The following is a 26,977-nucleotide window of genomic DNA, read 5'->3' as shown; positions in this document are numbered from 1 at the left end:
TCCCTTTGGGAATCTGGGCAGCTCTGGGCCGTCCCTGTGTCCCTGCACTGAGGGGGACAGACCCTGCAGGCAGGATAGTCCTGGCACATGAGCTGATGCACAGGGAGAGTGCCCTTGTGCCCTCACACATGTGCCTGTCCCCAGTGCCCCCTGTGCCTACCTGGAAGACAGAGGGTGCCCCCATGCCCTTGGGTGTTCAAATGCCCAGGCTGCCCTCCAGGCATGCAGGTGTATCCCTGGGGAGGGGTCCCTGTGTCCCTGCTGGGTGGGGAGGGTGTGCCCATACCTGTCAGTGTCTCCAGGTGCTCCAGAGTGTCTCAGCTGAGCAAACTGGGATTGCTCAGCCTGGAGAAGGGAAGCTCCCAAGAGACATAATTGTGGCCCTTCAGTGTCTGGAGGGAGTTGGCAGCAATGGTGGAGAGGGACTATTTACAAGGGCCTGGAGTGCCAGGACACAGGGAATGGCTTCCCACTGCCAGAGGGCAAGGTTAGGTGGGATACCAGGAAGGAATTCTTCCCTGTGAGGGTGGGCAGGCTCTGGCACAGGTTGGGCAGAGAAGCTGTGGCTGCCCCATCCCTGGGAGTGTCCCAGGCCAGGGTGGAGCAACCTGGGACAGTGGGAGGTGTCCCTGCCCGTGGCAGGGGGTGGAACTGGATGAGCAAACCAACCAAAGCATTCTGTGATTCCATGATTTTCTATCACACATCTCCCTTGCCATCTGCTGGCCTGGGCAGGGCTGTGGGACTCTCCTGCCTGTTCACAGTGCTGGGTTGGTGCTTCCTGGCAGAGCTACCAAGGCAGGGAGTCCTCAGGAGCCCTGGGAAGGCCAAAGGTCCTGCCTGGGAGACACTGTGACCCAGTTGTTCCTGTGCTTTGGAGGGCCTGGGGTTTGCCATCGATGGTGACCTGAAATCCAGCAGCTTTTCTTTTAAACCCAGACCTGGGCTCAGCAGTGCTGGGTTTAGAGCTGGACTTCGTGCTCTGAAAGGTCTTTCCCAGCCTAAAGAGTTCCATGGCTCTGTGATCATCCCTGTGTTACGTGCAGGATGGGAGCGAGTTCCTACGTGACAGGGCCCTGCAGTCACTAATGAGGAGACCTGTGGCTACTGCAGGGAGTTCTCAGGCTCTTGGTGGTTGGAACTCTTGTTCCTGGTTAAAGCTCTTCATCACAAACAGCCTTGGGGCCGCTCTGAGGACCCTGCCCGTAATTACCACACTTGTTCTGCCTAACAAAGTGTTTGGGAGGGGCTGTAAACTCTCCAGGGCAGCCCAAGGGCAGGGAGCAGGCAGGAGCCAGGGGGGCTCCAGGGCTGGCTGTACCTGCTGAGCCACATCTGTGTGCCAGGGAGTTCCTGGAGCAGGGGGAGGCTCAGTCTGTCAGGAGCTGCCCATCCCACGGGTCCCAGCTCCATGCTCAGCTCCCTGAGCTGAGGTGTCCTGAGCTTCATCCTGCTCGTCCTGCTGGGGCCTGGAGTGCTCCAGGGCTGGAGAAAGGCTTTTCCCTGAGCCATCACCCATGGATGCTGTTCCCAGTTCCAGTGGTGTGCCACGTCCGGGTGAGTGGAGGGGTGGGAAGGGGAAGTGCTGGGCAGGGAAGTGTTTGAGGAAATAACAGGGGAAGGGGAAAGTGGGAAGGAGCAGGTCCTGGCAGGGCTGTGGGATGGGATGTTGTCTGTTCTCTGCTGCTTCCAAGTCCTTGGCAAAGTCCTGGGAGCAACTGAAGTGTTGATGTGCTGGTGTTTGGATGGTCTGTGAGTTGAAGGGAGTGCAGGAGTGAGACTGGAATGAATGGTAGGACGTGGTGGAAGCACACACTGGGCTGCTGCTTCCTGAGGCATTTTGGAGAGGATTTTCCAGCTCCAGTCCTGGCACATTCCCATTGTAGTGCTGAATGGACCAGCTCCTAAAGCAGATGTGCAGTGACTGGGACCAAGGAGCTGCTTTGGTTTCAGAGGTGAAAGTTTTTTTCCACAAATATTCTGGACTCTCAAATAAACCACTGTCAGGCTAAATAACCTCACTCAAATATTAACCAACTGTTCCTCTGCTGACAGAACATTTCCCAAAAGAGTTCAGATCCAAATGGAGTGAGATTTGTCCAGTTGTTACCTTGATTTGGTTTTTTTATGCTTCGTGTCTTCTGCTAGAATGGAAAGGCAAATGAGAATTCAGGGTTGGAGGTTTTCATGGATGGAATCTCTTTGGGAACTGATATGGCAAAGGAAAGCCATAGAAAGAGAACAAATCTTAGAGAATCCAAGATTTGGGTTGGGAGGGACCTTAAAGCTCATCCTGTTCCACCCTCTGCCCTGGGCAGGGACACCTTTCACTAGACCAGGTTGCTCCAGGGAATGAGTGAAGGGATTCAGGGAGATAGTTCAGCCCTTACTTTCTTTTTAAAGAGGCTGTGTGGCTGTTACTGGGTTAAAATATTGCTGTTAAAGGGACATCATGTGCTGCTGAGCAGCATCTCAGCTGAGAAACTGTTGTCAGGCCATGCTTGGTTTTGTGGGAATTAAATACTGGAGCTTGTTTTCAGGAGTACCTGAGTTCAGATGCAAAAGGTTTAGGGAAATTAATTTTGGATGCAGCAATCACGGGGTGGGCATTAAATACTCCTGAGTAGCTTTGGAGTGGAAATGAGTTCACTTTGTTTATAAAGTGCTCCTGTGGGCACATGACACACACACACACACCCCAGAGCTGTTTGCTGGGACAACCTGACACTGAATTTCCATCCCCACGGTGTCTCCCGGGCTCAGGAATGAGAGCAAAGGTCAGTCCCCACTGCCAGCATCTCAGCCAAGGTGGAATTGAGGCCAAAGTGCAGCAGAGCCCCAGCCCTGAGCCCGGGCCCTGGGGCTGTGCAGGGGGAGCAGCTGCTGGGGCTGCAGGGGAGGGCTGCAGTTGGTTCTCCCTCTCCTGGGTTTTCTCCCTTTTTGCTGGAATGGGAAGGTTTCCTTCCTAAAGGTTTGCTCAGCGTTGAGCAGGTCCCTCCCCTGGCTGTGCCAGCTGGTGCAGGTGCATGTGGAGCTTTGGAAGTCCCACTTTGACTGGATTTTGGGCAAAAAGCAGCTTTGGCAGGGGCTCAGCCTGGGCTGTGTGAGGGGATCCTTGGGGTGCCAGGTCACTGGGATGGAACTGGGCTTCTTTCATGTTCTGAGAGGTGGTTGGGCCAAACTCTTTGTCTGAGCAGAGAAAGGAGATTCATGAGTCAGAAACTGTGGGCAGAACTTGTTCATCCTGTGCTCCAAGTGCAGTGAGGGCTCTGGAACAAGACACGTTTGGGCACTTCTGTGTGTCATGAGTAGAGATGGATCAGCTACAGCCTGGATCAGTCTCTCATCAATGCCTGGCAGGTTTGTGGAGCAAATCCTCCTGGAAACTATGCTAAGGCACATGGAAAATAGGAGGTGATTGGTGACAGCCAGTGTGGCTCCACTAAGGGCGAATCATGCCTGACAAATGCAGTGTGGTAGGCCAGGACTGTGGTGTTGGTGGATGAGGGGACAGGGACTGAGCTGCTCTGGGCTCTCTGCAAAGCACTTCCACTGCCCCACACTGCAGCCTTGTCTCCAGGCTGGGGAGACAGGGATTTGAGCTCCGTGGACAAGGCAGGGACTGGATGGTCACACTCAGAGTTGTGGTCAATGGCTTGGTGTCCAAGGGGAGGTCAGGGGCAAGGAGCAACCCCCAGGGGGTGGGAACGGGGCCAACGTGTCTGACTTCTTGGACAGGGACAGTGGGATCAGGTGCACCCTCAGTGAGCTGGCCAGTGACACCAGGCTGGGTGGGGTGGGCACATGCTGGAGGGAAGGGCTGGCACCCAGAGGGGCCTGGGCAGGCTGGAGAGGTGGGACAGTGCCAGCCCCATGAAGATCAGTGAGGCCAAGTGCAGGTGCTGCCTCTGGGTCAGGGCAATCCCTGGCACAAATGCAGGCTGGGAGCAGAAGGGATTTAGGGCAGCCCTGGGGAGAAGGACTTGGGGGTGCTGGTGGGTGAGAGGCCAGGGATGGAATTGCTGGCTGGGAGGGTGGGCAGGCCCTGGCACAGGTTGGGCAGAGCAGCTGTGGCTGCCCCATCCCTGAGAGTGTCCAACACCAGGTTGGAGCACCCTGGGCTGGTGGGAGGTGTCCCTGCCCATGGCAGGGGGTGGAACAAGCTTTAAGGTCCCTTCCCACCCAAACCAATCTGGGATTCTGATAATTTTGGTGATAAATGGAGGCAAGGATACATATTTTGTCAGCTCTTTGTGATCTTCCAGTTGTACCCCCTGAGATCTGTGATGTAATTCTTGGCCTGGCACCAGAGTGTGTTTTTCCAGAAATACCCTGGGACAGTTGTGTTTGCTCTGCAGGGAATTGAAAATTCAGGCTTTAAACTCCCCAAAGTGCAGGAAGGTCCCTGGTTCAGCATGTGGAGATGTGCTGGAATGAGCATCCTACAGGCCAACTGCCCTGTGCCACCTGCTCCATCTGTTCTCAGTTCTTTGCAGAGAAGCCTTTGATGTTTTTCTGCTCTTGTTCTGGCACTGCTGGAAGCTGCAGTGTGGGATCTGTGCTGGGAAGGTCACTGCAGTGGTGTGGGATCTGCTGGGCTCTGGCACAGGTCAGGCTGTGAGGGAGGGGACTGGCCCATGCTCAGGTTTTCCAGGCACTGTCCTTGGCAGGTGGGGGGAGCTGGGAGAGGGTTAAACTGAGACTGCTGAGAATCCCTTTAACATCTGCAACATCTTTCCTTAGGCTATGCTTGCCGGAACATCTCCACCTCCACTGCCCTCCAGAGTAAGTGGGAAGCTTTCCCATAAATTCATTTTATTCCTTAAGTCCCCTGGGCAGGGGCTGACCCCAGGTTTGTGTTTGGTTCCAGCCAGGACCCACGTGAGCTGTGATATCAAAGGGGATGTTGCTGTTGTGCGTTTCAACACACCAAATTCCAAGGTACTGAAAACTCCCATTTCAGACTAAGAACTTTCCTAACCTGCAGCCTTAGAGAGTTGGGAGCAAAGGAGAAATAGGAGGAGGAGATTGTGGGTGTTTAGTGGCACACCTGGAGATGCCTCATGGGACACTTGGTGTGTGCTGAGCTGACTTATCTCTCTCCCAGGCACAAGGTCTTAGGAAGTTCTAAATCTTAAAGAAATCTTTAAAGAATTCTACATTCTAGAATTCAAGAAGGTTAAAGAATGTGTCCACATAATGCTTGTGATTCTCTTATCATGAATATGATATAAATAGAACTAATTTTCTTTTTTAAGGTCAGTACAGCTGCAGTTGCTTTTAGTTATTGGAGGGCAGGAACTTCTGTAAATGACATTTGAGGAACCTTCTAAAAATGCATATTGGGGTCTTGTAAACCAGTAATGAATTTCAGATGTCATCTCCCAGGTGGAAATGCTCTGTTATGAAGCAGTTGTAGAGCTTGCAATAAGAAACTGGTTTTTAAAGCTAAACAGCTGAGCTGCTCTGATTTTATACATGATATAAATATTTAACTACTCCTGCTATGAAAAATCTTGTGTTAATTGTTGCAGACCTGAACTTATTTTAAAATATACTCCTTCCTTGTGAGGAGCAACAGCAGTCTCAGCTTTGAAACATCCTGTTTTGTGAGAGGATTTTGGTGGTATGTGAAGAACCCAGGCTGGATTTGTTTGGCTTGTTGCAGCCCTTCAGTCAGGCTGGAGAGATTTCAGCCTGGTCTGGTAGAAGGTGCTCGTTGCAGGGGCTGGGATGAGATGCCCTCTAAAGGTCCCATCCAACCCAAAGCATTCTGTGATTCTGTGATTATACAGAAAAAAAACCAGTTGACAAGCTCATAAATTCAGTGTTTGAGGGCACAAAGCCACGACTGGGGAGGTTAAGGAGGAACTTCCTGATTAAAGGTGACCTGCTGCAGGGCTTTATATTGGAGTGGGATTTTCTCACTGCATTCCAGCACAGGCTGAACTAACTTAGAGCCCATCTGGGCTCCAGCTGAGCTCCTCTTGACGGGGATTTGCTGTTGCAGGTGAACACTCTGTCCAAGCAGCTGAGCGCGGAGTTCACGGATGTGATGAACGAGATCTGGGCCAACGAGGCCGTGAGAAGCGCCGTCCTCATCTCCTCCAAGCCAGGCTGCTTCATTGCTGGGGCAGACCTCAAGTAAGCACAGCAGGGGCTGAGGGAGCCCTCCCTGGATCCCAGCACACAGGCCCTGCAGTGCAGTGACATCCAGCAGCTTGTCCCTGCCATCCCCCCGGGGTGAGGCAGAGCCTGGGAGTGAGATCCTTGTGCACAGGGTGGCACACCTGGAGACAGGATCCAGAGGGTGGGAGTGAAATCCTTGTGCACAGGGTGGCACACCTGGATCCAGAGGCTGGGAGTGAAATCCTTGTGCACAGGGTGGCACACCTGGAGACAGGATCCAGAGGGTGGGAGTGAAATCCTTGTGCACAGGGTGGCACACCTGGATCCAGAGGCTGGGAGTGAAATCCTTGTGCACAGGGTGGCACACCTGGAGACAGGATCCAGAGGATGGGAGTGAAATCCTTGTGCACAGGGTGGCACACCTGGAGACTGGATCCAGAGGGTGGGAGTGAGATCCTTGTGCACAGGGTGGCACACCTGGATCCAGAGGGTGGGATTGAAATCCTTGTGCACAGGGTGGCACACCTGGATCCAGAGGGTGGGAGTGAGATCCTTGTGCACAGGGTGGCACACCTGGATCCAGAGGGTGGGAGTGAAATCCTTGTGCACAGGGTGGCACACCTGGATCCAGAGGGTGGGATTGAAATCCTTGTGCACAGGGTGGCACACCTGGATCCAGAGGGTGGGAGTGAAATCCTTGTGCACAGGGTGACACACCTGGATCCAGAGGGAGGGATTGAAATCCTTGTGCACAGGGTGGCACACCTGGATCCAGAGGGAGGGAGTGAAATCCTTGTGCACAGGGTGGCACACCTGGATCCAGAGGGTGGAAGTGAAATCCTTGTGCACAGGGTGGCACACCTGGATCCAGAGGGTGGAAGTGAAATCCCCTGTGTGCACAGGGTGGCACACCTGGATCCAGAAGGTGGGAGTGAAATCCTTGTTCACAGGGTGGCACACCTGGATCCAGAGGGAGGGAGTGAAATCCCTGTGCACAGGGTGGCACACCTGGAGACAGGATTCAGAGGGTGGGAGTGAAATCCTTGTGCACAGGGTGGCACACCTGGATCCAGAGGCTGGGAGTGAAATCCTTGTGCACAGGGTGGCACACCTGGATCCAGAGGCTGGGAGTGAAATCCTTGTGCACAGGGTGGCACACCTGGAGACAGGATCCAAAAGCTGGGAGTGAAATCCTTGTGCACAGGGTGCCCAGCCTGGATACAGAGGGACGTGGCAGTCATTGCTGTGGCACTTGGGGTGCAGCCAAGGGAACCCATCCTGATGCAGAGGGCCATTGTCCTTCAGTCTGGGACACAACAAGAGCAGATCATTTACATGCAGGACTCGTTGAGGCTGGGTTGGAGTGCCTGGCAGCCTTCCAGCCTGGCCCCTCAGCCGGGCAGGGTTTGGAACTCTGCCCTGTGCTCAGCAGACTCCCTGGGTAGCATTTCCAGGGTGTGGGATGATTCTGTGGGTGCTCTCACTGGGGCCTGGAATGCTGTTGGCTCCCAGGACTGACACTGGACAGGACAGAACAGTTGGTTAAAGACAGGGAAGGCCAGAAAGCTCTGAGGAAAGAAGGTGAATTACAAATAGACCCTCCAAAACCTCATTGCCTGTTTGGCTGCCCTTGTCCAGGGGCAGAGTCCCTGTGCAGGTGGGAAGGAGAGGGTGGATAGAGCTGGTGAGCAGAGCAGGGGCCAGGCTGTGGTTAAGAGGTTCCTGCTGGCCCCAGCACCTCCAGCCTCCTCCTGCTCCTGCCTGGCAAATGCTGCTGGTCTCCAGGAGGATAATTGGCACAGGAAGTCTCTAATTGATGGAGTGTGGCAGCAGAGCACTGGCCATCTGCTCCTCTAAAAAATGATCCTGGGCTCTCCTATTCCTGGCAAGTGCTCTGAGGCTCCCTCTGACCCTTTTGTCTCCTCCCAGAGACTTTGAGAGCCCTGACAAAGGGATGCCCTTTGGTGCCACAGGCACAGCCTGTGTCGGTGGGAAGGGCCTTTTACCCTACTGGGTTTAGTCTCCCTGTGTTGTCTGATGCAAAACTGGGGCCTAAATAGCTCTTAACCTGCCTGTGGGAAAAGAGGCAAAGTCCCTGAAACCCTCTCATTTTCCTGCTGTTGCTCAGTGCTTGTCCCATTGTGATCCCTCTCTCCTCCCCCAGCATGCTTGAAGCCTGCAAGACTGCTCAGGAAGTGACTCAGCTCTCTCAGGATGGACAGAAGATGCTGGAAAAAATTGAGCAGTCTCCAAAGCCTGTCGTTGCTGCCATCAGTGGCAGCTGCCTGGGAGGAGGCCTGGAGGTACTGGGCAATGCTGGCTGTCCCAGCAGCAGTGGGAGCTGATGGTGCAGGTTCTGTGACTATCCAAGTGGTGCCAGCACTTGGAGGGGGATGTGGGACCTGAGGAGGGCTCATTGCATCATGCAGAGGAGTTTGTGCCAAGTTCATGGCTTGGCTGTGCCTCGGGCTCTGCTGCTGCTGTGGAAAGACAGCAAATCAAATGTGAGCCTGTGTGGGCCAGGCTGGTGTTGAGATGAGAGTGTCCCAGGGAAAACTGGCTGTTCCCAGCAGGCATTGGATCTGCATCAATGCTGCTGGCAGGGTCCAGGCTGGAAATTGCTGCTTTTCAGATCAAGTGAGTCTTGTATCCCAGCAACTCCCATTCTTTCCAAGGTTGTTGTGAGAGGGATGAGTGTGGGGCCCAGCCAGGCTCCTCCCTGCCTGCACACCCTGCTCCATCACCTGCCCCTTCAGCTGAATCCAGGGTTTGCCTGGGAATCTCCATCCAGGATTTCTGTAAACTGAAGGACTCTGGTAATTCCTGGAGCAGAGTTGTTACTAAAACAGGATAACTTTGGAGTAGACTCTCTTTGGTTTGTATGGATTTCTCAGGCAGTCACAGTTTTCTACACACAGTGTTGACACATCTGGATTTGTCAGGGATAAACCAGGAATCTTGGCTGATCAGGAGATGGGACCATGCTTGTTAATTAATTAAGCCCATGGTGGTCTAGATGAGATTTACAACCTGCGGGGCTCAGTTTGGTGCTTTCATGTTCGTGTCATGCCCGTTTGCTGCCATGTCCCAGAAGAATCCATCAGTGAGCACAGAGGGAGTTGGGGCAGCTGGATGAGGGAACTGGGGTCAGGAGGGAGGCTGGGGCAGGGTGTAGGACAGAGCTCTGAGAGGGATGGCCCAGCTCTCCTGTGGTGTTTCCCAGGAAAACCTTTCCTTGTCTCCCTTTCTAAAGGTCGCCATTGCCTGTCACTACAGAGTAGCAACAAAGGACAAGAAAACAGTCTTGGCCACACCTGAAGTGTTGCTGGGTCTCCTGCCCGGAGCAGGGGGTACTCAGAGGCTGCCAAAGATGGTAAGTAAGAGGAGAGCTTTGCTCCACAGCCCTTGTGTGTGGCATGCTCCCTGTCTGGAATCTCCTTTCTGCCCTTGCAGGTGGGACTCCCTGCTGCCTTCGATATGATGCTGACTGGGAGGAACATCCGCGCCGACAGAGCCAAGAAGATGGGGCTGGTTGACCAGCTGGTGGAACCACTAGGTCAGACATGATGGTGCCTCTCACTTCCTTGATGTGCTGCCCGTCAGGGAGCCTTCCCCTCACCAAAATGAGCAGCATCAGTGCAGCCAGTGGGGCAGAGCACAGGGACTGCACAGGAATCTGTTCCACCTTGGGAGCACAGGGACCTTGAATGTCAGGCTGCTGCTGGAGCTGAGTGAGCAGGCAGAGGTCAGCAGGGAGGGCAGGCCTGCTGGCTCTCCTGCTTCAGCTAATTCCACAGATAAGAGCCCACATTCCTCATTTATCATGGCAGGGGACAGATTGCAGCCCCTAATGGACAGACAATAGAGGAGTGATGTCTGGGTTTCTGCAGCCTGCAGATGGCAATCTGGGAGGAGATCTGGGCAAGGCAGCCCCCATGGCTTAGGCCTCTGGATTGCCAGCTGGCTGTCAGCTGGTGGAGAAATTCCTTGCAACCTGCAGGATTCCAGGTGCTGAGCAGGCCAGTGAATAATTCCTTGTTTCTGCTGTTCCTTCATAAGGGCAGCTCTCTTGGAAAGCAATTAAATGGAGGAGTTTGTGAGGACTAAGCTAAAGGGAGGACTTTCAGAGCCTCCTCTGAAGGGTGTGAGCAGCTCCACCAGGAGTTCCAGTAGAAACCACTGCTCCAGCTGGAGCTGCCATGGAGTTGCAGAGTGCTGAGCAGGCAGAGTGGCCAGAGCACACTGGTGGCCCTTGGTGCCTGAAGGTAAAGAAATTAAACAGAAAGAAAAGGTGCTACTGCCTTCCCTGAGCAATGCCAGGGAATCCCTCCTGTGTGGTCTGTCCCACATGCCAGAGCTCAGCTGGATCACAGAGCAGAAAATAGTTTGGATTAGAAGGGGCCTTAAACCTCATCCCATTCCACCCCCTGCCAAGGGCAGGGACACCTTCCACTGTCCCAGGTTGCTCCAAGTCCAGCCTGGATTTGAACTCTTCAGGGATGGGGCAGCCACAGCTGCTCTGCCCAGCCTGTGCCAGGGCCTGCCCACCCTCACAGGGAGAAATTCCTTCCTAATACCTAATCTAAACCTACTCTGGCACTGGGAAGCCATTCCCTGTGTCCTGTCCCTCCAGCCCTTGTCCCCAGTCCCTCTCCAGCTCTCCTGGAGCCCCTTCAGGCCCTGCCAGGGGCTCTCAGGTGTCCCTGGAGCCTTCTCTTCTCCAGGTGACCCCCCTAGCTCTCCCAGCCTGGCTCCAAAGGGGCTCCAGCCCTGCAGCATCTCCAGGGCCTCCTCTCCTTCCACATTTCACCTCTCTTCATGTGACAACTGGAATGTGCACCCAGCAGGCCCCAGAAGCTGCTCCTGCTGGGGAGTCTCTTGGCCAAAAGCAAACAAAGCAGCACAGCCATTCTGCCAGCCCAGGAAAGCTCCCCAGGGCCCCCTGCCCTGGCACAATGTCAGAGCCAGTCTAGGGGAAAACAGGCCACACAGAACAACATATTCCATTTTACAGCAGCACAGGAAACAGCCCAGAGCTGCTGCATAATCTGTATTCAGCAATGCCCAATGGGTTTCAGAGAATTTACTGGAAATCTGAGAGCACTGGGGAGTTCAGAGCTCAAACCTCACCAACTTCCAAATCCTCTTCTCACCTTTCAAGGCTGAGACCTTCAGCTTTAGTGACCTGATGTGCTACAGGATGCCAGTACCTGGTTTCTCCTCTCCATTAGCTTGGCTGCTCCACACCAAGGGCTGGATTTTGACACTCCAGCTGATGAAAAGAGCTGTTCATTTGTAAGTCTGAGCTGTGAGAACTATTCCCACAAGGTGGCTGATCCCACACATGGGTTTAGTTTACCTGCAATTACCTCCCAACAGTTTGTCATGCCCTAACTCAGGAGCTCCAAGCTGTCCACTCCCATCTGATTTCCTGTATAAATGGCACATGCCACAGTGGGATCCAGGGAATGCTGTAGAGCTCCCTGTTGAAGGAGAACTGATGATATTGTCTCCTGACTGATGCTGCCTCCTGCAAAGCTCTCTGTAATCACTTAAAGCATCACCCCAGGGAGAGCTGCTTTGCCCCAGACACAGGGGGAACAGCAGCTCCCAGCAGGAGCCCTCCTGGCACTGGCTGCTCTTGGCATGAACAGGGAAGGCCTCCAAGGTTTGCATAGAATTTGTATTTTTGTGTTCCTCCTACGTGCTGAGCCAGGATTTGCAGCAGCTCCTCAGAAAGCTCACAGTTCCTTTCACCAAACCAGAGTAATTGTGGGTATAAAAACCATATTTGCTGGCTCTTAAAAGCCAATTCACATCTAAGTAAATACAAAGTGAGAAAGTTTATCCAGGCACTTTTAACTCCAGCCTGGGAACCATCAGTCTGTTTTACAAGCATGAACACAGCAGAGTGTATCTGTGTATCCTGGGCTGGAATGGGCAGCAGGACAGGGGGATTGTGCCCCTCTGCCCCCTCAGGGCAGACCCCAAACCCTGCAGAGCTGCCCCAGCCCTGGGCAACAACAGCACAAGGACGTGGAGCTGCTGCAGCCAGGCCAGAGGAGGCCCCGGAGATGCTGCAGGGCTGGAGCCCCTTTGGAGCCAGGCTGGGAGAGCTGGGGGGTCACCTGGAGAAGAGAAGGCTCCAGGGACACCTGAGAGCCCCTGGCAGGGCCTGAAGGGGCTCCAGGAGAGCTGGAGAGGGACTGGGGACAAGGGCTGGAGGGACAGGACACAGGGAATGGCTTCCCACTGCCAGAGGGCAGGGCTGGGTGGGATATTGGGAAGGAATTGCTGGCTGGGAGGGTGGGCAGGCCCTGGCACAGGTTGGGCAGAGCAGCTGTGGCTGCCCCATCCCTGGGAGTGTCCAAGGCCAGGTTGGACAGGGCTTGGAGCACCCTGGGCTGGTGGGAGGTGTCCCTGCCCATGGAACAAGATGATCTTTCATGTCCCTTTCAACCCAAACCACTCTGGGTTTCCATGATCAAAACCTTAAAGTTGAAGACCTCAGATTTTGTTGACGGGGAGAGTAGTGGGACATAAAACAGGAGGGGGGTTTGGTTTGCATTTTCTCTGTCTCCTGTGTCTGGGGGTGTTCCTTGGCTCTGGGGCCTCCATGCAGCACCTGGGTGTGTCTGGAGCAGTTTGTGTGAAGGTGCAGGAGGTTGCCCAGCTGGAGGGTACAGGGTTGTCACCTCACCAGGTTTGTTCAGCGAGTTCAGAGGCAGCCCAAGGCTGCACATTCACCTGCAGAGTCATCTTGGTGACCCTGTGCCCCTGACTGGGCATTGCCCTGTCATTAATGACTCAGTGTCTGCCTCTGGCAGCTTCTCAGCACTGCCTGTTGAGCTCTGCTGTATCCTGGTGATGATAGATCTGTCTGGGAAGGAGCAGGATTCCTGTGCTTGGGAATTGTGCAACTCAGAGGCTGCAGGAACTGGTTTGTGGTGACTTGCCTCATGGGGGGGGCAGCTGTAAGTCAGGCCAGGAGTTACTGTGGGTTGCAGCAGCTAAAGCAGGGGGGAGATTTCCTGCTGAGTTCAAAGGTTGGGGTTTGTTGGACATTGGCTCCAGTGCAGGTAATTTTGAAGGACACAACACTTGCTAAATGTCTGTGTGTTGGTACAGGGTAGTTGTGCACACTTGTGCCACGAGAGGGAGGGGAGGCAGAACACCTCAGATCCCTTGGGATACTCAGTGCCTGTTGTTATGCCAAGAAAAAAGGGCACAAGTGGCAGAAAGATGGTCAGGAGCTGAAACAGGTCCAAAGGGGCCCTGGAACCTCCATCCTTGAAGGTGTTCAGAGACTGGCAGAAGGTGTTCCTGAGCAACCTGATCTAATTCCAGAGCTGGATGTGACTTAAATGTGGCCCTTCTCCCCCTGGGAGCTGCATCCCAGCATTTCTGTACAATGCTCTGTGTGTAAATCCCTTGGGGCTTCCATGTGGTCCCTGCTGAGCCTTCCCACCACCTCTCAGAACCAAGAAACGTCCAGCACGAGGGGGGAATGGAGTGGTGGCAATTCAAAGGCCCATCATGTTGCTGTCTGGTCCTGCCTTCTCCACATCCTCATCCCTCAGGGATAACTCCTGCTGTGCTCTCAGGGGTAACTCTGCTGTGCTCTCAGGGGTAACTCTGCTGTGCTCTCAGGGGTAACTCTGCTGTGCTCTCAGGGGTAACTCCTGCTGTGCTCTCAGGGGTAACTCTGCTGTGCTCTCAGGGATAACTGCTGTGCTCTCAGGGGTAACTCCTGCTGTGCTCTCAGGGGTAACTCTGCTGTGCTCTCAGGGGTAACTCTGCTGTGCTCTCAGGGGTAACTCTGCTGTGCTCTCAGGGGTAACTCTGCTGTGCTCTCAGGGATAACTGCTGTGCTCTCAGGGGTAACTCTGCTGTGCTCTCAGGGGTAACTCCTGCTGTGCTCTCAGGGGTAACTGCTGTGCTCTCAGGGGTAACTCTGCTGTGCTCTCAGGGGTAACTCTGCTGTGCTCTCAGGGATAACTCTGCTGTGCTCTCAGGGATAACTCTGCTGTGCTCTCAGGGGTAACTCTGCTGTGCTCTCAGGGGTAACTCTGCTGTGCTCTCAGGGGTAACTCTGCTGTGCTCTCAGGGGTAACTCTGCTGTGCTCTCAGGGGTAACTCTGCTGTGCTCTCAGGGATAACTCTGCTGTGCTCTCAGGGGTAACTCCTGCTGTGCTCTCAGGGATAACTGCTGTGCTCTCAGGGGTAACTCTGCTGTGCTCTCAGGGGTAACTCTGCTGTGCTCTCAGGGGTAACTCTGCTGTGCTCTCTGTGCTTCCCAGGGCCAGGTTTGAAGACTCCAGAGGCACGAACCATCGAGTACCTGGAGGAGGTGGCCATTGGCTTTGCCAGGGGCCTGGCCAACAAGACTGTGTCTGCCAAAAGATCCAAGGGGCTGATGCAGAGTAAGTGTGGGCAACGTGGCCAAATCCCACGGGACTGCAGTGAGAGGGATCCAGCTTGGCTTCCCCGGGGTGTGCTTGTGCTCCCACTTAATGCCATTTTCAAAACAAGGTTATTTCATGTTGGAATCATCTCTTGGGCTGGTAGAGAAATCCTTGCTCTGCAGATCTGGGCCTGGACAGAGCTGGGTGTGGTGGCTCCTGAGGTTGCTGGAAGGGAGCCAGGCCTCGGGGATGGGGGCAGCAGTGCCCCCAGGGCACCATCCACATTCAGCATTTGAGTGGCAAGTTCTGTACCAGACCTGTGTAGTCAAGTGGGGAGAGGCACGTGGGTCTGCCCCACACTGATCCTCGTTAGCAGAGCCCAGAAATGGGGACATCTCTGTGGGAGTTCTGCCCCACACTGAGCCTCGTTAGCAGAGCCCAGAAATGGGGACATCTTTGTGGGAGTTCTGCCCCACACTGAGCCTCGTTAGCAGAGCCCAGAAATGGGGACATCTTTATGGGATTTCTGCCCCACACTGATCCTTGTTAGCAGAGCCCAGAAATGGGGACATCTTTATGGGAGTTCTGCCCCACACTGAGCCTCGTTAGGAGACCCCAGAAATGGGGACATCTCTGTGGGAGTTCTGCCCCACACTGATCCTTGTTAGCAGAGCCCAGAAATGGGGACATCTTTGTGGGAGTTCTGCCCCACACTGAGCCTCGTTAGCAGAACCCAGAAATGGGGACATCTCTGTGGGAGTTCTGCCCCACACTGATCCTCGTTAGCAGAGCCCAGAAATGGGGGCATCTCTGTGGGAGTTCTGCCCCCCAGGGCTCCGTCTGTCACCACTTGTGTCAGGGGGATGAGACTTGGCCATGGAACAAGCCCTGGGAAGCAGCCCCTGCTGCTGGGGCTGGTTCCAGGGACACATTTCCATGGTGGATGTGCAGCATTCCCGTTGATTCTCCCTTGGCTTTGCAGCTGGTCCCTGAAGGGCAGGCTGTGCTCACAGCACTGTGCTGACACCTGCTGTGTCCCACCTTCCAGGGCTGACAGACTATGCCATGGCTCTCCCCTTCGTGAGGCAGCAAGTTTACAAGACAGTGGAGAGCAAAGTTCAGAAGCAAACCAAAGGACTCTACCCTGCTCCTCTAAAGATCATCGAGGTAACCACGAGGTGTGAGGAACTGCAGGGAAGGTGGAGCTGTGGGAGAATGGGGGACAGGCAGAGGGAAGGTGGTTCCTTTTCCTGAGTCCAGCCAACACTCTGGTCCTCACAGAGATCACTCCTGATGGGTGGGGTCTGGAGCAGGAGTGGGAGAATTCAGAATCACTGCCCAAATTATGATCTCCAGTTTGGGTGGGACTGGTACCAGTGAGGGGTAGAGCAGGAATCCCAGTTGAGGGGAGGCTTAGGTGGAATGTTCTGTCCATCAGACTTCCAGCTGAAGTTTTTCCAGTCTCTAAAGAGTTCAGGGAACCTGTTTGAGGCCAGAAAAATAAAAATTGTTACAATTTTCATAGCACTAACCACACAATACTTTGAAAGTTAATGCTCTGGGTTCCACAGCAGTTGTGGTATTTACAAACACACACCAGGGTTGAATCTTTACTTTAAAATGACTTTTTACTATTAAGTTGTTGCCAGGATTTCTCTAAAACCTGTGAATGCCTCTGAGAGCAGTGACATGACCAGTGACAAAGCTCCTGAAACCACAAGGGGTGGCTCAAAACGAACCTGATGGGAAACCTGTCCTGTGCTGGAAGGAGAGGCTGACTCAGCTCTGCTCTGAGCAGCAGGGACAGGACCCAGGGAGCCTGAGATGTGCCTGGAATGCTGGGGAGGGGTCACTGGAGACAACAGGCAGTGCTGGGGAGGTGGAGGTGTTTGCAGCTGTGACTGAGCAGTGTCTGTGTTGTTCCTGCCCAGGTTGTAAAGACGGGTCTGGACCAGGGGCACGACGCTGGATACCTCGTGGAATCCCAGGTAAGGCCTGAGCTCCTGGAGGGATCAGCCCCTTGTGTGGCTCCTCCAGCCTGCTCCAAGTGCTGCCTGGCTCCCTGCCCCTTCCTGTGGCACTGGGGCTGGGAGAGAGGCCTGTCTGCAGCAACAGGACTGAGTGTCAGGAGTCTGGGATACCACTTTGGGCCTTTTCTCCCTCCTCTCTGTGTTGTCTTTGAGTGGGGAATAACCAGAATAGTCCAGCTTTCCCACAGAGGACTTGGATTCTCTGTGTGTCTGGGCACTGCCTGTCCTGGTTCTCCCAAGGGACAGGTGACCTGGAGGTGTGGGTGCAGTTCTCTTGGTCTCATCAGCATTTCCAGGCAATTTGGAGTCATTTACACCAAGAATTATCTTTCCTTTTTAGCCCTGTTTTGTTTGCTGCCACCTTTTTTCACCACCCCCTTTGGTCAGGGTGTTGATTCTCCCTTACTCATTTTGCTGTTTGTGCTCTTGTCTCATCCAGATATTTTGTGCTGATCCTTTTTCACCCACTGATGATTTGGGTGCTTCTGAAAACAACGTGTTTTCTTTTGCTTCCAGTAGTGGTTTCTCACCCAGAGCAAGACTTTTCTCTCTTTATCCCTTGGCCAAACTTAGTAGCCCCTTTGGTGGGTAGTGAGTTGTGCTGGTCCCTCAGGGAGCCCTCACCAATCTGGGGAAGTGGCAGACAGATCCTCCTGGAGTTCAGCAAAGGGAAATGCCAAGTGTTGTCCCTGGGGAGGAACAGCCCCATGCACTGGTACAGACTGGGACCAGTGACTGGAGAGAGGGTGATTAAAGGTCTGGAGAGTCTGGAACCTGAGGAGAGGCTGAGAGAGCTGGAAGTGGGGAGAAGAGAAGGCTGGGAGAGCTGGGAATGGAGAAGGGAAGCCTGGGAGAACTGGGATTGGAGAAGAGAAGGCTGGGAGAGCTGGGATTGGGGAGAAGAGAAGGCTGGGAGAGCTGGGAATGGAGAAGGGAAGGCTGGGAGAGCTGGGAATGGAAAAGAGAAGGCTGGGAGAGCTGGGAATGGAGAAGTGAAGGCTGTGAGAGCTGGGAATGGAAAAGAGAAGGCTGGGAGAGCTGGGAATGGGGAGAAGAGAAGGCTGGGAGAGCTGGGAATGGGGAGAAGAGAAGGCTGGGAGAGCTGGGAATGGAGAAGAGAAGGCTGGGAGAGCTGGAAAGGGGAAAGTTGATGTGTCTTTGTTTTCCTGTGCTTGTTCATCCTGAGCCACCTTGATCCTTCCCTGTTTCTGCCTTAAAATCCAGCCTGCTCTGAATTAGTTTTTCCTCACTGGTCCCAGCTGTGCTACAGTTGTGCTCAGATGTGTAATTTCTGGTGCCAGAGGGGTATTCCTGGCTGTGCAGTGTCAGGTGGGCACTGCCAGCTCTGCAGGTCCCCAGCAGAGCCACATTCTCACCTGATTATCTCTGCATTTGGGCCCTGTCTCAGGTCTCTGCTCCTTAGATGCCAGTGAAATCCACCCATCTCCCACATCCCTGCTGTGCTTTGTGGCTGCTCTTGTTCCCCCTGGTCCCAGGCCTGCTCTGAGCTGTGGCTGCAGCTCCCTCCCCTCCTTCCCAGTGCCCTCCTGGCTGAGCCCCATCCCTGCTGGTTGTGCATTCCACCCACGTGTGGTCTGGTGCTGAATGAAGCCTGGGGATACTCTGTTCCTTACAGCAAAGAATGGATGTTTTTCCCTGAGAGCAGCAGCAGGATGGAGATCTCCCCAGAACCTCTGAAGAATAAGAAGTGTCAGTGTCGTGTCTTTTTTTACTGCCTCCCTCTGTCCCCCAGGACAGGAGTTGCAGATTCTCTTCCAGGCTTTGTTTTAGGTATTTTAACAAGGTTCAACTCACAGGGCAGGGATGAAATAAGGCACAGCCTGCTCCAAACTGCATTCCCTGCTTTTCCTGGGCTAACTTGGCTCAGACATTAATTTTTTGTCTCCTTAGGCTGTCTTTTGTCTTCTGAGAACTTCCCTGCTGAGTGCTGGGAGGTTATGCAGGATTAGATTTGTTGCCTGTCTGTGATCCTGCAGAATTAGATTCAGGCTGCTGCTGTCAGGGAGAATTGACCTGTTTATAAAGATTTTTCTCAAAGCCTGAGGACAGAGCTCTTCCACCTGGATCCCTGGGGACAATGGCCCCAAGTAGTGCAGGATGAACATGAGGGAGGAAGGGTCCCATGTCAGGGGAATCCAGTCCTGCCACTGAGGAAGCAGAATAATGGAATTGCAGAATGGGCTGGGTTGGAAGAGACATTAAAGCTCATCCTCTTCCACCCCCTGCCATGGCAGGGACACCTCCCACCAGCCCAGGTCATTCCAAGCCCTGTCCAGCCTGGCCTTGGACACTCCCAGGGCTGGGGCAGCCACAGCTGCTCTGCCCAACCTGTGCCAGCCCCTGCCCACCCTCACAGGGAAGAATTTCTTTCCAATATCCCCTTTCCCAGCCCTGCCCTCTGGCACTGGGAAGCCATTCCCTGTGTCCTGTCCCTCCAGGCCTTGTCCCCAGTCCCTCTCCAGCTCTCCTGGAGCCCCTTCAGGCCCTGCCAGGGGCTCTCAGGTGTCCCTGGAGCCTTCTCTTCTCCAGGTGACCCCCCCAGCTCTCCCAGTCTGGCTCCAAAGGGGCTCCAGCCCTGCAGCATCTCCAGGGCCTCCTCTGATCTCATTCCAGCAGCTCCACATCCCTCTGATGCTGAGGAGAAGGTGGTGGTGCACGGTGGGCAGTGCTTAGCCCAGAAGGTGCCTCTCCCAGAGGTTCCCTGTGCCTTGTCCCATTTCTAACCAGGTCACTCACCTGTGCAGTCACACAGTGCCTGTGTCTCCCCTTGCCACGTTTTTGATGTTCTGGCAGTGAGAGAGCTGTTAACCCTCTGCTTCCCTTTCTCCCAGAACTTTGGCCAACTTGCAGTGACCAAGGAGTCCAAGGCACTGATGGGACTGTACCACGGGCAGGTGCACTGCAAGAAGAACAAGTTTGGAACACCCCAGCGAGAGGTCAAGTAAGTGGGAGTGTGGGATGCCTGTGGGAGCAGTTGGAGGACCCCAGAAGGCTCTTGGAAGGCTCTTGGCCTGGAGTCCTGGAGAGCTGGGCAGGGCAGGGATTCCCAACCTCCAGAAGGCTGATCTGCTGCAGGGCAGGGGCTTCACCCACAAGTGAAACTTTCTTGCATGACCTCTCCAGAAATGGTGCCTGGGTGGATGGGACCTGTGTGAGTCTGACTGTAGCCATGGGAATGCAGCTGTTTCCAGCTCTGAGTGTGAGTCTGACTGTAGCCATGGCAATGCAGCTGTTTCCAGCTCTGACTGTGAGTCTGACTGTAGCCATGGGAATGCAGCTGTTCCAGCTCTGACTGTGTGTCTGTCTGTAGCCATGGGAATGCAGCTGTTTCCAGCTCTGACTGTGTGAGTCTGACTGTAGCCATGGCAATGCAGCTGTTTCCAGCTCTGACTGTGTGAGTCTGACTGTAGCCATGGCAATGCAGCTGTTTCCAGCTCTGACTGTGTGAGTCTGACTGTAGCCATGGCAATGCAGCTGTTTCCAGCTCTGACTGTGTGAGTCTGTCTGTAGCCATGGGAATGCAGCTGTTTCCAGCTCTGACTGTGTGAGTCTGACTGTAGCCATGGCAATGCAGCTGTTTCCAGCTCTGACTGTGTGAGTCTGACTGTAGCCATGGCAATGCAGCTGTTTCCAGCTCTGACTGTGTGAGTCTGACTGTAGCCATGGCAATGCAGCTGTTTCCAGCTCTGACTGTGTCCCCTGGTGCTCCCTGTGCAGGACTCTGGCCGTGCTGGGCGCAGGGCTCATGGGTGCTGGCATTGCCCAGGTCTCTGTGGATAAGGGCATGAAGACCATTCTGAAGGACACGACACAGAAGGGCCTGGACAGGGGCCAGCAGCAGGTCTACAAGGGGTATGTGAGTCCAGAGGGCTGGCATGGGGTGGGATAGGGCTGCCTTTAGTGCTTTAGTATTCCCCTGCTGTCAGGAACTCCTGATGCCCCTATTCTGCTGGAAGGAACCATCTGATACCACAGAAAGGTGTTATTTTAAGGTTGTCCCATGCAGGGTGCTGGGATAGGCTGCAAAATGAGGCCAGTGCAGTCAGCCTTAGGTAGGTAGAGACCTAACAGGGGATTGCTTTGGCTTTTAGCTTCAGCAGTAACTTCCAGAGCTCAGGGGAGCCATTCCAGCTCAGACCTCTGCAAAGCTGCATTTCTTTCCCTGCCCTGCTGGCTCAACAGCAGTGCTCAGCTGTGCATCCTGAGCAGTGCCAGCTCTGACCTTCAGCTGAGCTGTGTGAGCAGGGCTCTCCTGCTCCCTCGTGGGAGAAGGGCCAGGACTCAGAGTGGCAGTTCTGGGGATTGGAGATGGAGCTTTGGGTGGCAGCTCTGGCAGGGAGGGCAGGAGGGATGCCCGTGGTGCACCCCCAGCAGCCTGGCTGGGTGCTCAGGAGCCCTGACAGAGCTGTCCCTCCCCAGGCTGAATGGCAAGGTGAAGAAGAAGAGCCTGACATCCTTTGAGAGGGACTCCATTCTCAGCAACCTGCTGGGCCAGCTGGACTACAAGGGCTTTGAGAAGGCAGACATGGTCATCGAGGCCGTGTTCGAGGACATCAACGTCAAACACAAAGTGCTGAAGGAGGTGGAGGCCGTGAGTATCGGTCCTGAGCTCGTGCTGGATGTGGCCCCTGTGTGGGGAGGGGTCCTGGGCTGTGCTGCTGGGTTTGTCACGTCCCCTTCATGCTGCAGTTTGGTTCTTGGTGCAAATTATTTACTCCAGGATGTGGGTGAGCATCAAGGGCAGCCTTTCTGCTCACTGAGGACATTCCCTGCTCAATAAGGAGCTTTGAGCTGAAAGAGGCAGTTCTGATATTCCCTGACTCCTGGGAGCTGCTCCAAAAAAAGCTGACTTTGATATGACAGTGATGTCCTTGGGTATCTCCACACCTCAGTCCTTCACCTGCTGCCCTTGCTCTGTTCTGTTCAAGGAAGGAAAGCAATTGTATGGCAGAGGGGCTGGTCTGGGCCCCTCCTGCAGTGTCTCCTGTGGCTGCAGTGGTGTGGCAGAAACCTGGGAGCTCTGGGGCTGACACTGCACACCTGGGGAGAGTTCAGGGGAGGTCAGAGCTGGCTGACTTAAGCTGCTGCTTTAGTTAGTTTGTACTGAGAAAGCCCAGTGTGCCCTGTTTGCCAGGGCTCCCAGGTGCTGGTGCTGCTCTCCCAGGGCTGTGGGTCTGGCTCTGGAGCCTGTGCTCTGTCCCTTGTCCCCTCTGCAGGTGATCCCTCCTCACTGTATCTTCGCCAGTAACACCTCGGCCCTCCCCATCAGCCAGATTGCTGCTGCCAGCAAGAGGCCCGAGAAGGTGAGTCCCCAGGGCCACGTGCCCTGCATGGAGCTGCCTGTCCCTGGCAAGGTGGCTTTGCTTTAGGGACACTCTGCTTCCTCCTCAGGGTGTGACACAGCTCATCCTCTGCCCTGGTGCACGCCTTGAGCAAAGAGCTCGTGGGGGTGTGGGCTGGGGGTGAAGGTTCAGTCACCCCAGGGGTGGTGTTGAAGAGTCAGGTCAAGGTCAGTTCTCCTGGGGCAGAGAGGTTGGGGAAGGGAGGAGCTGGATCAGCCACTTCTCCCAGGGAACAGGGGCAGGAGGAGAGGGAACACCCTCAGGCTGTGTCAGGGGAGGGTCAGGTTGAACATCAGCAGGAATTTGTTCCTGGAAAGGGTGGTCAGGCATTGGAAGGGGCTGCCCAGGGAAGTTTGGAGTGCCCAGCCCTGGAGGTGTCCAAGGAAGGACTGGCCATGGCACTCAGTGCTCTGGGCTGGGGGACAAGGTGGGGATTAGGCACATCTTGATTGTTTGAGAGGGCTTTTCCAACCTCAGTGATTCTGGGATTTTGTTACTTGGGCTGAGAAAATTCCAGCCAAGAAGGCTACAGTCATTTTAGTAAACTGAGTAGACATAGGAGTGACTTGCCCTGATGGGAAATTGTCTTCTCCTCCTTCCTGGAGAAGGCACTAACCTGGATGCTGAACTTGGAGGTGCTGAAACTTAAGCCATGGTCAGATCTGGGGTCAGGCCCTGAGGGTGTGGTGGGGGTTTCTCTCAGACTCCAAGTGATCCATCTGATCAGGGAGAGGTTTGGAGCAGAGCGTGACTTCATCTCTTTGCTTGAGGCCTAAACAGCACATAAAGTATCTGCATTCTCACCTCTTAGCCCAGGTGAGAACAGCTGAGCAGGAGCACTGGTTCCTGCACCCTGGGGCAGGAGTGCAGGACCCTGCCAGGGTACCTGTGGGCTGTCAGAGGTTCCTGTCACCCTCCTCGGCCTCTTCCTGGTGTGCTGTCAGACCTTTGTTGCCAACTGAGTCTCATTTGTTCATCCTTGCAAATAACATCCTCTTGCTGTAGGACTTGCCTGTGCAGTGGCTCTTTATGTGAAAACTCATAGGAAATCAGTTAACTAATTAGTGCATTTGCTTTAATTAGTGTTGCAGCCTGCAGCTCTGCAAGGTGCCTCTGACTTACACAGCCCCTGGGGCCAAGTGTGGCTGCCAGGAGGCCCGAAGGTGACACGTTGGTGACATGGTCACACTCACAAAGTGAGGCACACACAGATAATCTCCACTTACACATGTTCCCAGGGGAAGGCAGCACTTCCCTCTCTAATTAGTTCCTGGATAGGTGCCATCTCATCCTTAAATTCACTTAATCACTGAGAAAGAAATTGAGCATTCACAGGCAGGACACAGGGACTGTGCTGGGTGTCCCTGGGAGCTGCTCCAGTGTGAGCCCAGCAGGAACAGCAGCCAGGTGGGGCTGCCCTGCCAGCTCAGGTGTCCCTGTGCCCTGCAGGTCACCCTGTGCCCACCCTTTGTCTGGGGACAAGCTCAGCTGGGATGCCCAGCAGGTTTTGCTGCCAGACTGTGAAGTACAGAGAGAGATGGGCAGCACTCTTGGTGCTGTGAACATTACAAACATTAGAGCTGGATGCTGAGGCAGGAGCTGCTGGGCATGCACTGTGTCCTTGGGAAGGCTGAGGAGAGAAGGGAGCTGGGGAGTGTTCCTGTCAGTGGAGTGTGATGGGGGCCCTGCAGCCCTTGGTGGCCTTCCCTCTGCACTTGGCTTGTGCAGCTGGTTCTTCTGGGAGCCAAAATCCATCTTAACCCCGAGCTCCTCTTCCTGCCCAGGTCATTGGAATGCACTACTTCTCCCCAGTGGATAAGATGCAGCTGCTGGAAATCATCACCACAGACAAAACCTCCCAGGACACGGCGGCCTCTGCTGTGGCTGTTGGCCTCAAACAGGGCAAAGTCGTCATCGTGGTGAAGGTGAGGGGGGGACAGTGCACAGAACAGGAGCTGGGGTGGCAAATAAAAGGGCCTGTGCACTGAGAGGAAATGAAACCAGGCTCTGGCACGCTGGCAACAGCTGCTCCTGCTGGGAAGGAAAAAGGGAGGGCAGCAAGGGGCAAGTGCCCAGATGGTCCTCATGGGTCCCGAGCAGCCATGGAAGACCAACCACAAGGCACAGGTGCAGGGCCAGCAGGAGGAGCTGCCAGTCCTGCCCCACACAGCTGCCAGGGCCTGCCATGGCACCTGACACAGCAGTGTGGACAGGGCTGTCACCAGCTCAGCTCCCTGGCAGGCTGCAAGGACAGAGGGCACTGAGCAACCCTCCTCCTCCTGGGTTAAACCTTGGGTGAGGGGGGCAGGAATACAGGTACAAAGCATTCAAATGGGATACTGGGAAGGAATTGCTGGCTGTGAGGGGGCTGAGGCCCTGGCACAGGTTGGGCAGAGCAGCTGTGGCTGCCCCAGCCCTGGGAGTGTCCAAGGCCAGGTTGGATGGGGCTTGGAGCAGCCTGGGATAGGGGAAGGTGTCCCCCTGTTTTCCATTACTCTGAGGTTGCAGCAGTGCTGAGCAGGTCTCTCCTGTGCTGCTGGGAAAACTGGCTTGTCCAAAAGTGCTCTGGGCAGCTCCAAAGGCCCCTGGGGTTTCAGTGCTGCTTCCCTAAGCCTCATCCCCACCTGAGCTGCCTCCCTGAGGGGCAGTTTGCAGATCATCTGTTCCTTCCTGGGTTTGTGGGGAGTATCAGAGCTGAAACTACTGGTTTATGCTGGTTCCCCTTGTGCTGAGCACCCTTTCCCTCCTCTCCCTGTTGGGCTTGCTGAAGCAGCAGCCTGCCTGGCACCTCCAGGCACTGGTTCAAATAAAAACACTGTGATGGGAACTTCCAGGGAGCAAGTTCAGGGAAGTCTTCAAATACTGCTGAGCCCTATGGGGAAAAAGCACCTATTCCAACAGCCAGTGACAGGGTTAGAAATGGGGTTTGTGTGCCTGAACTGCAGCCTGGGCTGTGAAACACAGTTCTGAGAGGCCAAGCTCCTGCAGCTGGTACTCACCTGGCTCCCTGCTGTGCTCCTTTTCCCTAGGATGGGCCTGGATTCTACACCACCAGGTGCCTGGGGCCGATGCTGTCAGAGGTGGTCCGAGTTCTCCAGGTGAGTGTCCTGTTGGCTACTGAGTGTCCACCAGACAGTCATGGAAACTCTGCTGCTTTATTGGTCAGGGCTGGGGTCAGCCTGGTGTGGGCAGGAGGGGAGGTGGGTGACCAGCTCTGGGGCTTGTGGTTGTTCCCAGCCTGCTCTTGGCTCCTGAGTCCAGTTAAACAGCTGATGGGGCTGCTCACAGCCCACGGGCCTGGGCTCTCTCTCTGCCCCACACTGGCTTTCCAGGAGCTCACCCCGAGATGCCATTGCTTCCAATTCTATCCTGCAGGAGGGCATTGACCCAAAGAAAGTCGATGCCATCTCCACAGCCTTTGGGTTCCCGGTGGGAGCTGCCACGCTGATCGACGAGGTGGGCGTGGACGTGGCCACACACGTGGCCGAGGACCTGGGCAAGGCCTTTGGGGAGCGCTTCGGGGGGGGCAGCATCGACCTCTTCAAGCTCATGGTGCAGAAGGGCTTCTTAGGTGAGCTGCTAACCTGTGTTCAGCTGAGGGGTTCCCCCTTTGCCCCAGGAAAAGCCCCAGTGCCCACTGGCCTGGCCTGCCTTGGGAGAGCAGTGGGAGAACAGCCCTGGGCATGGGTCAGGAATCCCTCCCACAGAAATGGGGGTGTTCTTTGGGTGCCTAGAGAGGGCATTAGGGCCTGGCACAGTGGCAGCACCTTGTCAAGGGGTCAGGTGGTGGTGGGTGCCTTCCTGTGGCCTGGGTGAGGCAGCAGGGCCGTGCTCTGAGGGGCTGGGAGGATGTGCCGTGGGAGCAGGAACCGGAGCTGCAAGAAGATCAGAGGCAAAGGTGTCAGGAGGAAACAGGACACATGGCAGGATGTGACTTGTCTGCTCTTATCCCTGGCAGGTCGCAAGGCAGGGAAAGGCTTTTATGTTTACCAGGAGGGAGTGAAGAACAGGAGTGTGAATTCCGGCATGGATGAGATCCTGGAAAGGTTCAAAGTGCCAGCAAATCCTGATGTGTGAGTACCAGGGTGACGCTGAGCAGGGGGGCTGGGTGAGACCCCTGCCCAGCTCCTGCGGCCTCTGAGCAGCAGCACGAGGTGCATCAGGGAATGCTGAAGGCCACAGTGCTCCAAGGGCTGGAGCCCCTTTGGAGCCAGGCTGGGAGAGCTGGGGGGGTCACCTGGAGAAGAGAAGGCTCCAGGGACACCTGAGAGCCCCTGGCAGGGCCTGAAGGGGCTCCAGGAGAGCTGGAGAGGGACTGGGGCCAAGGGCTGGAGGGACAGGACACAGGGAATGGCTTCCCAGTGCCAGAGGGCAGGGATAGGTGGGATATTGGGAAAGATGGGGAGGCCCTGGCACAGTTTGCCCAGAGAAGCTGTGGCTGCCCCATCCCTGGAAGTGTCCAAGGCCAGGTTGGGTGGGGCTTGGAGCACCCTGGGATAGTGGGAGGTGTCCCTGCCCATGGCAGGGGGTGGGACTGGATGGACTTTAAGGTCCCTTTCCACCCAAACCAGTGTGGGATTCCATGACATTGCTGAACACAGAGCCTGATCAGGCCTTTCCTTTTATTCCAATTCCATCTCAACACAATCCTGTGTGACCTGCTCCAGGGGACCCTGCTTGAGCCAGGGGCGTTGGGCTGGATAAGCTCCAATGATCCCTTCCACCCTCAAGCATTCTGTGGTTCTTGTGTGCCCACTTATGTGCCAGAACTTAGTCCTGATCCTCATGCAGATAGGATCCCTCCCAGGGAGGCCACTGTGTGTGTGCCACCCGTGCTGGCCCTGGTGCTGCCCCAGCTGCTGTGCTCTCCTGTGCCCTCCTGTGCTCTCCTGTACCCTGCTGTGCCCTCCTGTGCCCTTCTGTGCCCTGCTGTGCCCTCCTGTGCCCTCCTGTGCCCTTCTGTGCCCTCCTGTGCCCTGCTGTGCCCTCCTGTGCCCTCCTGTGCCCTGCTGTGCCCTCCTGTGCCCTGCTGTGCCCCCCAGCCTCACAG

General features: G+C 55.1%; 1 protein-coding gene across 1 annotated transcript in view; it reads left to right on the top strand.

The window, feature by feature from the left end:
• Positions 1–26,977, top strand: part of HADHA (hydroxyacyl-CoA dehydrogenase trifunctional multienzyme complex subunit alpha) — a 32,251-nt gene that overhangs the window by 2,244 nt on the left and 3,030 nt on the right. The window contains exons 2-18 of the mRNA XM_071547646.1: positions 4,744–4,785; positions 4,871–4,941; positions 6,011–6,144; positions 8,294–8,432; positions 9,383–9,502; positions 9,583–9,685; positions 14,430–14,552; positions 15,583–15,701; positions 16,466–16,522; positions 19,417–19,526; positions 20,303–20,437; positions 21,005–21,176; positions 21,802–21,888; positions 23,712–23,852; positions 24,957–25,025; positions 25,303–25,498; positions 25,886–26,000. Coding sequence (XP_071403747.1) covers positions 4,744–4,785; positions 4,871–4,941; positions 6,011–6,144; positions 8,294–8,432; positions 9,383–9,502; positions 9,583–9,685; positions 14,430–14,552; positions 15,583–15,701; positions 16,466–16,522; positions 19,417–19,526; positions 20,303–20,437; positions 21,005–21,176; positions 21,802–21,888; positions 23,712–23,852; positions 24,957–25,025; positions 25,303–25,498; positions 25,886–26,000 — 1,933 coding nt within the window. The remainder of the gene's footprint in view (positions 1–4,743; positions 4,786–4,870; positions 4,942–6,010; positions 6,145–8,293; positions 8,433–9,382; positions 9,503–9,582; positions 9,686–14,429; positions 14,553–15,582; positions 15,702–16,465; positions 16,523–19,416; positions 19,527–20,302; positions 20,438–21,004; positions 21,177–21,801; positions 21,889–23,711; positions 23,853–24,956; positions 25,026–25,302; positions 25,499–25,885; positions 26,001–26,977) is intronic.

The sequence above is a fragment of the Pithys albifrons genome, chromosome 2, assembly GCF_047495875.1.
Source record: "Pithys albifrons albifrons isolate INPA30051 chromosome 2, PitAlb_v1, whole genome shotgun sequence".
In the NCBI taxonomy this organism is placed as follows: Eukaryota; Metazoa; Chordata; class Aves; order Passeriformes; family Thamnophilidae; genus Pithys; species Pithys albifrons.
This window is presented reverse-complemented; position numbering and strand designations above follow the sequence as displayed.